Consider the following 11,501-nt stretch of genomic DNA (forward strand, 5'->3'; position numbering starts at 1 on the left):
AAGGACTATAAATATAGACACAAAGGCCCGTATTCAGAACTCGGATTTTAATTAAACCTTGGTTTAAAATAGTGGTTTAACTATAAAGAGCCAATTGGGGCACACAGCCCTAATAGTACACATCCAATTTATAAACTCACATGACACTCAAATTGTTCATAATTGTCTAGGAATGATAACTGAAGTATTTATAAGTATTTTTCTTCATTATGAAAGCAAAAGGAAACAAAGTAGTATTAAGAAATATACAATATAAACAGAAGTTTTGAATTTTTAGCTCCCCATAATTTTAGCACAGAGTTAGGCTGTGGTCTAAGTTAAACCCGACTTCAGAATACGGGCCATACAGTCGAGCTTACTAAGCATAAAAAGAGTTGTTTTCGCAACTTTCTGTTCAGTATATCAGGGTGATGTATTTCAAGGAATTCAAATTAATTAATTGATAGTCATCTGTCATTTCATTCCATTTCTTCATTAAAAATATTTAGTATGGTTCATATCATCTTTATTCCTCTTTAGCAGCTTGGTATATCATTTGGTATATCAGCTTGGTATTCCATATCCTATGGAATAAACTTCCAAAAGAAATCTGCAATATTTCTTGTCTCACCACTTTCAAAAGTTCTCTGAAAACCTTGTTATTCACACAAGCTTTTAGGTAATTGTTATTCGCCCCCTCTTTTTAGTAGGTTTTCTATCTCCCTTCCTTTCTTTTTCCTTTTCTTTTCTTTATTGCGCCATGAGCATCTTTTTATGATGGATACCGACGCATTACAAATGTTCATATTATTATTATTATTATTAATTTAAAGAATGATTCTGCGTGTAATTACTCTTCTTTATCGATGAAAAACTCACATTTGTTTGAAGTTTGAACCACTGTTGAATCCATTCAAGGTCAGAAGTTTATAAAGAATAAAAATGGATTCAAATATCAATGCAAGTATTGATTTTAGCCTGGATTTGTAACTGATTCAGTACTGAAAGAATATATTATGATCAATTCATGTGAAACAATATGAGATGTTTTAATATTCACAAATATTTTCAAGCTTTCATGCAATAAAAAAAATATGTATTCATAATTGATTTGTGTTACTGGTTTTATTGACTTTCATATGATCATGATGTGTTTTTTTCTTATCATGTTTACGTTTTTACATGCATTTTAATGGAACTTCAAAAAGAGAAACTTCCTGACTACATTAAGTGGAATGAATTTGGCCCATATTGCTATGTCAAATGTGTCTACACACAAGTGGCAATCACACATTCCCAAATAAGATGATGTTTCTGCATGTCAATGTGCTCAGCCAAAGACCATCTTTACTCTGTATTCTAATCCTCTTCATTCATCATGAAAACTAAGAAACTGAATAAATGTGGCCTTTTAAATGGCAAAAATGCTATTATTATGTAAACAAAGATACAAATTTATCACAATTTATGAAATAGATGGTGGAAAATTTGATAATTTACTTTCTTTCATAGTAGCTTGCATGTGTCCCTTCGCAAGACCAGGGGAGTGTTTCAACAACATACAGTGTATATTTGTTCCACAAGTTGTCAGATCCGACATCTTTCCTAGACCTTGATTGGCTGAGAGGCAGTTATTATGGTAACTGCCGTATAAAGCAGGATTTGTTGGATGAAATATCCGACAAGTCCTTTCATGAAACGCTCCCCCGATGCAAAAAACATGGCGCGAGTCCACGACTTGGGAAACCCTGGTCGCATTAATGATATGGAATAGTCACAATTATTTGAAGACAGTTTTCTCATTAAGGTGTCTAAGGCAGACTCATGAAAAACTCCACAAAAGTTGTTGCATCATTACCGATTCCTGACTTCTCATAAAAACTAGTCTTCTTATCAAAGGCCACAAACACATCACGGTAAAGGTTAGTTGTTTAACCTTTTGCTGTTTTAGACTTCTCTTTGCCTGTCTCTTCTTTCCTCATCCTGACTTCATGTTGACCTGAATCTTCCCTTCTTAGAGCTCTGTCAAATCCCTCATCTCATAACGATACAAAAGTTGTTGCACCGTGTCCCATTCCTGACTTCTCTCTTGTGGAAACTGGTCTTCCCTTCTTTCCTCTTCTCAGCCTTCCTGAACATTAAGAAACTAAGCTTTTTGCTGTCATGCTTAGCCACCAGGTCAAAATTCAAACTTTCCATCATCTGTTCAAAGAGGGTGTGATCAAAGTAGCGAGAGTTATCCAGGCATGCACGAGGAAGCATAATCTGTGGATAGAGTGATAAAATGAAAATTCAATCATTAATACAGTGACACACTTAAAACTTATTTGTTTTGAAAAATGTGTAGAGATGGAACCCCCCTTACTATAATAAGAAGTCAAAATGTTTGGTTTGAATACAGGTCATAAATATCACATATTTTGTTTACAGGTACACTCATGAGTAATGAATATTATCTTGACTTTTATTTTCTTATCTTTTCATTTCTAACTAGTTTACAAGAACTTGAACAATCAAAAATACAATCTAATAAATGAAAACAACTTTTAGAGATACATAGGTTATGCTAAACAGGACTTCAGGTTTATTATTAATTAATTAATTAATTATTAATACCAAAATCAGTAGCATGCTTTGTGGCAAGCCCTGTGGTCAGAGTAAAGTCAAAATCGGCTTCAAGTCGCAGCCGATGATGACATCATTACGATTTGGAATTGAATTTGTTCTTATTCATTCAGGGAGGCTTGAACTTGACTGAATTTAGATTTCAGTAGTCCTACCACTATTCTGAACTCTGATCCATAACATTTTATTAGGTGGAATGTCCATAACAAATGTTATCACAATTTCTTTGAAATTTGAATCGCATAGTGTAAGCCGGGCTTAACACTTAATTAGGAGGTGTGTGCCACTAGGAAGGAAAATGTGTTAAAATCCCTACAATGCACTTGCTACACAACGCAACATTCTCATATTAAGCTCCTGGTCATTCACTTTGGGGAAGTGAAACAATGGATTTACTGAATGAAATATCTGATATTAAAGCACACTGTATCTTACAAGACTTACTAATGATTATACAGTGCATTCCACAAAAAAATGAAATCAAGAAATCTCCATTTCTTAGCATGATAACAAACACAATAGAAAAATGACTGATCTTTTTGTAAAGGGAGGGAGGGAGGATGAATGAAAGAATAAATAAATGATTGAATTTTTTAAAAAAATAAGTAAAAAAATGAATGAATAAATTGAAAATGAATGAATGAATGCATGATTTGAATAAATAAATGAGGGAATCAAAAAATTAAAATGAATGAATGAATACAATGCATGCATGCATGAATGAATGAATGAATGAATGAATGCATGATTGAAATTTAAAAAATAATAAGTTCGTTAAAAAAAACAATGGATGGATGGATTGGTGGAAAAATGAATAAACTGAAATTTAAAAAAAAAATGAAGTTCAAGCTGAATCTTACAAAAATATGTCCTTCCTGTCTGCAGAGTGTCTGGCATCTCTTCAACATCTCACCCCTTTGAGAAGGAGAGCTTACAAAGTTTAGGACCAAACTCAGAACTATGATGTCATAGACATCAGACTCCCCAACCTACATGTATGTGTAAAACAATCAAATCTCAATGAATGCTCAACATTAATACATCACAGTTATCAAACTTTGCATTGTAGACGGAGAGGGAAGTCTAAAATGTGGAAGCGCCGTGGTGTAACGGTTCTGACTCTCGCCTTGTAATCAGAGGGTCGTGTGTTCGAATCCCACCATGGCCTAGCGTCCTTTGGCAAGGCGTCAATTCACAATTTGCCACTCTCCACCCAGGTGTTAAATGGGTACCCGGTAGGATGCGAAAGCCTATATAGTATGCCTAGCAATCAAGTCTTGGAACTCTTGTTGGAATGCTCCCCAGGGAGTGGAGAAGGTGCATACATTGTATGCGGGCATGCAAGGATCCGATGACCGGGGTAATAATATATCTGTAAAGCGCTTAGAGACGTCGCTCCGATGTGTTAAGCGCTATATAAATGCGGAATATTATTATTATTATTAAAATATACATTTCATTAATGAACAAAAATTAACAATTTGTATGATTGTTCAGCAAAATATATATATATATATAGCATATAATTACTAAACTATAAAATTGCTATTTACTTAACCATGGAACCTCACACTGATACAAAGAATGTCTCCATCCAATGATATGTCTGGAGCTGATGATAGGAATTATTCTTCAAAGTTCAAGGTTTGGCTGCTTTGGTGTACAGTATGTTTACTACTTTTCTTTATTCAGTTTATTCATGATTTCAGTTTCTCTTATGTAAAGCAATGACCATATTCAGATATGAATATTAAATGGTTCATCTAAATATTTGATACTAGTACCTTAAAGTCAAAGAAATCTGATTTGATGATGCCTTCACACTGTGGATTTAGATCAATGGCCTCTGCATCCAACCATTTACTTTGTTTGGAGTAATTCTCCTGCAGGGCCCCAACATCCAGTAAACATAACTTTGATCCCTGAAAAGATATGGTGTTCAATTAAAAAGTCGGCGTAAATAATAATACATGTACATGGTATTCGTATAGCGCACACATCCACGTTGTTACGAGCTCAAGGCGCTTCCTATTACCCTGCCTATGCTAGTCTACCGATTCAGTTGCTCACGGCTTTTTGAGTAAATACTTTCTGTCTGTACCCAGGCATTTACCGCAGCAGATTTGAGTGCAGCACATTGTTGATCCATTAAAGAAACCCCCGTCCCATTTCAACTAAAATGGGAAACACAATTTATAAATGATTGGGAGGGGTGGAAAAATTATAAACACTTCTAACAAGATCCGTGACACATTTTTGAGCGGTAATAAATTTCTTAATACTCCAATTATGTAATTATGCCAATGATTAGTGCACGCACAGTGCGCATAATATTTTCTTTGACATAACAAATGCTTCTATTGGTTTAAAAACTGCCAATATAAAATGTGTTTTGATTGTAAAAAAATGTGTGTTTTGGAGACGAGAAAGGGGCATCCATTACAGTGATAAGAACATGTTAAGAAGATTTTCAGAATTTGCAATGATTTTTGCGTCTTCCTATCTCTGTGAGAAAGATAAAATATATAAGAACAGAGATTAGAATGTTTTCAGAATATCACCTCTGGTAAAGTTACCTTTGGTGCTCGGATATTAGCTTCCTTGAGCTTTTGCAGCACCCATTTTGATGTGTTTATGTTGCCATGGAGATGTTCACCAAGGAGAGAACTCTGTTGGTAGGCGTGTAATCCCCCTAGCTGAAGGGAATGAATACAACACAGTTTGATAACTATGCAACAGAAATTTATTTTTCAATAGTTTGAACTTCTATATAATTAGACGTATTAAATTTCAACCACCTTATTTTCTGGGAATTGCTGTAAGGCTTGATTTTCAACTGTAAGTGATTAACAACCATGCAGAAAAAAAAGGATCTTATCATTAAGTTTGAATAGAGATTCATTTTAATACTAGGCTTATATGAGCTGGGGAAGTTCAGTCATTGTTAGCTTGCAAACCCCTAATAAATTCTGATTACTTGACCTTGTAATCAGATTGAAAATAAAGCAAGAAATACCAACACTATAAGTAACTGCAAACTTAGAATTGCTTAAAAGCCTTCCTTGAGTTTGAGTTACCCAAACCAAAAAACTTTTTTGAAGGAACGGATTTAATTATAAAGAGAATTAATTTATTGTGAAAACCCAATAAACCTTTACCTCTTCTATCTTGAGTTCTAACTGCTTAATCTTCATCTTCTTTTCATCTGAAGAGATGGTTGTATCTTGTTTGACCTTGTCAATATCCTTCATGATGGTGTGCAACCTTGATATGACCTTCCTCTTCATGAACTTTGAGCTGAGTGTGAAAATAAATATTTGCTTTAATTTTTTACCTCCATGTCGCGTTTGTTCTCGGTATCGATCGGCCATATTGTTTTCAATTTGGGATTGTCATTTTTCTTCAAGCAATCTGCTTATGATGACAATCCTTCTCCTGCAAATTGTGAATATCATATAATAATTTGGTAGTTAATCATTTTTGTCTGGAATTATTATTTTTTTTTGTACACTTTATTTATGATTCATGCCAAAATGCTAACATATTATGTTATGGAAAATGTATTATACGAATGTTCCATGGATGTAGAAGAAAACAATAAATCAAATCAAATCAAATTTTGAAAGGAGACTAACGAGACGGAACTTTTCCTTTTTTTGAGGGTCCATGCAGTTTGTGCCTCAATGTCAGGAGCTCCCTGGAATATGCCTGGGCCGGGTTAGATTTTTAATAATATAGATGTCATGATTCCCTTTGTAAATTATTTGTATTTGGATCCCTTGGCCATTCAGCATCTTTATTGTTTAGACCTAGAAGATCATATTTTCAAGATTATGGAGAAAAAAAATCGAGCATTATCCTGGTTTAAGTCATCACTCCATTCACTGCCGTTTATTTCGTCAGTGGCAGTGATTTCTTTCATCTCCCATTGACTTTGTACACAACGAGCGCACACGCACTGACACACAAGAAGAGAGGTGACTTATTTCAGGATAAGGCCAAAAATCGATGCAAGAGCATTTTATAATTTGAAATTAGATGAGAGGAGTCACTTTTTGAGGACCCGGTTGACCACGTCCCACTGCACTGTATACCCAGTTGTTGTGTGTCCGGACGATCAATTTTAGAAAGTCATTTGGAAAAAATTACAAGCGAAGTTTCATCAATTTTTAGTACAAAATGTTAGGAAATATTATAAAGAACAAAATAGAAGAGGATTACAAGTATTGAATTCATATTTTTAGTGTAATCCAAAGACAAAAAAGAAGGCTTCAAAAAGATGAACTGTCCGGACACCCGACCCCCCCATAAAAGAATCCTCATAAAAAGAATTGGTCCTTCAAGCATGTAAACTGGGAAATATATCGGGAAAAAATGAAACATAAATTTAGTAAAATAAAGATATTACAATTTTCACACGATCTGAATATTCAAGATAAATACAATTTGATTTTGCAGATAATTAACGAAGTGGCAGAAGAAACCCTTCGCAAAGCAGGCCGAAATCGAAAAGCCAAAAACCCAGTTCCTTGGTGGACACTAGAATACCAAGAAGCAATTAAAGAAATAAATAAATATAGAAATCGATTAAATAGACATTTTAGACAGGAGGACTTGGAAATGTATCGGAAAAAGAAAGCATATGCCCAAAAAATAAAGAGACGAACACAAAAGGAATACTGGTTAAATTACTGTCAGTCTTTGAGGAGAACATCCAACTTAGGAAAAGTATGGGAAATGGTAAAAGGACTACAAAATGGTTCTGTCTCAAAACATATATTTCCCAATTTATTAACAGAAAACAATACACCAGTAGCTAATGCTCAAGAAAAGGCAGAATTAGTTGCTAAGGCTTTTAAAATGATAGACAATCGATTAGACAATGACGAGATTATTAGAAGAAATTCATTTGAAAATTTAATACAAAATACGATCAAAGAAAGCTGCTCCTCTGAATCACCTCTTGATGATGAATTTACATATGATGAATTAACAAGCGCTGTTAAAGAAATGAAAAATTCTGCAGCAGGAACAGATGGTATCAAATCAATTATGATACAACACCTACCGAAAGTAGCTTTTCGGTTCATATTAGTTTTAGTAAACAATATTTGGAATTCCTCAATTCTACCCTCAGATTGGCATTATTCTACCCAGATCCCTGCACTTAAACCAGGTAAAGACCCAACAAACCCTTCTTCATATTGACCTATTTCCTTGACATCAACTTTTTCCAAAATGATGGAAAGAATGGTTAAAAATAGACTTGTATGGTTCATGGAGCGATGCAGTATCCTGACACCAACACAGGCAGGATTTAGAAAAAATAGAAGTTCTTTAGATCAGCTCCTTAGATTAGAAACGGACATAGAGAAAGGATTAGCTAACAAGGAGTATGTCCTAGTTATTTTCATTGACCTTGAAAAGGCATACAACCTTTTATGGAGAAAGGGAATAGTATTTAAATGTCATCAAGCTGGTATAAAAGGAAAAATGTTACAGTGGATTAATTCATTTTTACAAGATCGATATTGCAAGGTAAAAATAAATGGCCAGTTATCTTCACAATTTGTTCTGGAAAATGGAACGCCCCAAGGTAGTGTTATTAGTCCAATTTTGTTCAATTTAATGTTGAATGATCTAAAACTGATAGAAAAATCTGTAAAAATCTCTATGTATGCCGATGATATTGCCGTATGGTGCTCAGGCAGAAATCTTGACTTTTTACAAAAGAAAATGCAGAAAGCTATAAAAGAAATTGAACAGTGGTGCTCAACCTGGAGTATGATTATTTCTCCTCAAAAGTCTGCTGTTATGATTTTAACGAATAGGCAGCATATAGAGGTAAATATTAAGGTTAAAGATAACTCTATACCACAATACAAAGAATATAAGTTTCTGGGTATTTGGTTTGATGTGAAACTCACCTGGAAAAAGCACATCGATTATATAAAACTCAAATGTTAAAAAAGAATCAATTTGTTACGGTGTATAGCAGGAACAAGTTGGGGAAATAATAAAACGATTCTTTATATAATATACAAAGGTCTTATTAGATCCATATTAGACTCTACGGATGTGAGTTATACGACTCGGCTAGCCTTTCGCTAAAACAAGAATTAGATTCAATCCAATATCAGTCACTGAAAATAATAACTGGTGCAGTATATAACCCTGCCCTTGAAGCACTACAGGTAGAATGTGGTGAAAGACCTTTACAACTGAGAAGAGAACTGTCTGTTGACAAATACATGTTTTATCTTTTAACAAACAGAGATAGTCATCATCCTACTTTAGAAATTATTGAACCTTCCTGGTATATTGATCAATTTACTTGGAAATCAGGTCGTGGACCCTTTGTAGTCAGAGCATGTAAGCCAAATGAAGAGATCCAAATTGAACAACTAAGCCAAAGAATATTACGAGAACCTTTTTGGTCATATGAAATACCTAATATATCTTACTATATCCATAAGATTATCAATAAACAATGTAACTTAGTACAAGATATGAAAAACTGTGTCTCAGAAAGGATACATACAACTTGATACAAGATGGAAAGGTTATTTAAATATCTACACTGATGGATCAAAACAAGAAGACAAGAGAACCGGCTCTGCTTTTTATATACCAGAACTGGATATTAAAAGATTCTATAGATTAAATTCTGTAAGTATAATGAGAGCCGAATTAACAGCAATGGTAATGGCACTTGATTGGCTAGGAGATAACAGAGGTATGTCCGTGGTAATTTTTACAGATTCGTTGTCTGCTCTTCAAGCACTTGAAAGCAATCGTATACAAAACAATCTTATTGTTGATATCTTGTATAAAATCAAAGTTTTACAATCATCAGATATTTATGTCAATTTTGAATGGATACCATCCCATTGTGGTATTCACGGGAACGATGTGGCAGACCTTTAGCAAAAAAAGGAGCATCAAAAGAACAAGTTGAATTAAACATTCCATATATCAAAGAGGAATGGAAAACCCACATGTCTTTGATTTATAAAGAAATCTGGCAGGCTCAATGGGTATCCTCATCTAAAGGAAGACATTTATTTAGCATCCAACCCAACGTGGCAGATACAATTAGTTATCAAGGTCTCATTCGGTTTGAAGAGACTATGATACACCGTTTAAGACTCGGAAAATGTAAATTAAATTATTATCTGTATAAATTTAATCAACATGAAAATGGTCTATGTTCCCATTGTCAGGTTCCTGAGACAATAGAACATTTTTTACTACAATGTAAGAAATATGAAAGAGAAAGAAGAATTATGCAAAGAAGCCTGAAATTAAACAAGCCAATATCAGATCTAGCAACATTATTGGGAAGAAATGCAGATTATAAAGTCATCCTGAATTACGTGAAAAAAACAAAGAGATTCGAATAAGAATATTCCACTGATCTCTCTCCATCTCTTTCTCTCTCTCTCTTCCTTTTGTTCTGATGATTAGTGATAATTCTTAGACTACTAAAATTGAGCTTCGACCTAGCTTCTTATATAAGTTTGCATACTATGAAGTACAAAAACGCACAATTTAATGGTGGTGGTAACTAATAATAATTATATTGCACCTCGCTATATGACAGGTCAGACTAGTCTAACGCCGAGGACATTGATGCGGGAATTAAGCAACTAACTCGGAAACGACCTGGCGCAGATAATCTACCAGATTGAAGAGCGCCAACTTAACTCCAACACCAACCAACCCCCATCCTAGTATACCCAGTTGTGTGTCCGGACAGGTTGTGTGTCCGGACGATCAATTTTAGAAAGTCATTTGGAAAAATTTACAAGCAAAGTTTCATCAACTTTTAGTACAAAATGTTAGGAAATATTATTGAGAACAAAATAGAAGATGATTACAACTATTGAATTCATATTTTTAGTGTAATCCAAAGACAAAAATGAAGGCTTCAAAAATATAAAGTGTCCGGACACCCGACCCCCATCCTACTAATGTAATAGCGGAGACTGAGTCATCGAGACTCGAGCTCGGACAACGCCGAAGCTAGGGGGGAGCTCGACTGTATGTAGTGCTAGGCTCACCTCTCGTTATTTTGGCTGGCTAAGTTCATAGGCTAGTTGTTACTGGTTTCTTTGGTTTCTTTCGTCTCTTGTTCGTCTTCATTTTCAATTTTCTTGTACAAACAGAGAACTGTCACGAACCGTGCCACACCAAGCCTGCCTAACGTTAGAAAGAAATCGTTTCTAAAGCCCCTTTCACAATTGACGTACGACCTGTTTACGACCACCTGCAACAGTTTTTTCTTGTTGTTGCACGATTAGTCTGCTATGCAGACTCTGAATGGCTCGTGAAGTGGGATCTGCAGCTGGTTTGCGAAGCAAACCAGCCTGAAAGGGCGAGCGAAGCGAGCCATTTCAGAGTCTGCTTCTTCTTTGGAAATCTTGTTCCCACGGTCAAAATAAGTCCCACCCACCCAAAATTTCAGAGAGCTTTCATTGGATAACTTCATCTGTCTGTAAACCAAATTTTATGACCACTGAGGAGTATAGATAATCCCCTACTTCAACCACAGAGCCATGAGCAGGGTTATTATGTAATACCCTCACTCAGGCCATCAGACAGTGTTTACATATGACATTCCACTGAGCAGCTGCATGCATGGCCAAAACCTTGCTCCATGGCCCAAAATAGTGGATGGTTTTATCATAGCTCTATATATATATTCAATTCAATTCAATCTTTATTTCGCAAATAGGATAAAAATACAAGAAAACATCAAATAATGTGATTAGATAATAAAAATAAATTGCGTGGCTTCCCATGAAGGTAATAAGAAACATGTGAGGCTCGCCAAAACATAGTAAAAACAAAACAACATTAATACAAAACAGAATATCATATCATTATAGTTAATA

The 11,501-nt window shown here is 34.8% G+C and overlaps 1 protein-coding gene across 2 annotated transcripts; it reads right to left on the reverse strand.

Moving 5' to 3' along the window:
* Positions 1-32: 32 nt before the first annotated feature.
* LOC129259191 (uncharacterized) lies at positions 33-11,020 on the reverse strand. Of its 2 annotated transcripts, XM_054897492.2 has the most exons (6): positions 10,668-11,020; positions 5,763-5,901; positions 5,181-5,300; positions 4,389-4,526; positions 3,465-3,593; positions 33-2,244 (listed from the first exon to the last, which is right to left on the reverse strand). In XM_054897492.2, the coding sequence occupies exons 1-6, from the start codon at positions 10,694-10,696 to the stop codon at positions 2,014-2,016; spliced, it is 786 nt and encodes a 261-aa protein (XP_054753467.2). In that variant the 5' UTR covers positions 10,697-11,020; the 3' UTR covers positions 33-2,013. The 2 variants fall into 2 exon arrangements, with proteins under 2 accessions (XP_054753467.2, XP_054753468.2); XM_054897493.2 differs by lacking the exon at positions 5,181-5,300 and having other exon boundaries at positions 1,090-2,244; positions 10,668-11,009.
* Between the last annotated feature and the right edge of the window lie 481 nt (positions 11,021-11,501).

The sequence above is a fragment of the Lytechinus pictus genome, chromosome 4 (assembly GCF_037042905.1).
Source record: "Lytechinus pictus isolate F3 Inbred chromosome 4, Lp3.0, whole genome shotgun sequence".
Taxonomy (NCBI): domain Eukaryota; kingdom Metazoa; phylum Echinodermata; class Echinoidea; order Temnopleuroida; family Toxopneustidae; genus Lytechinus; species Lytechinus pictus.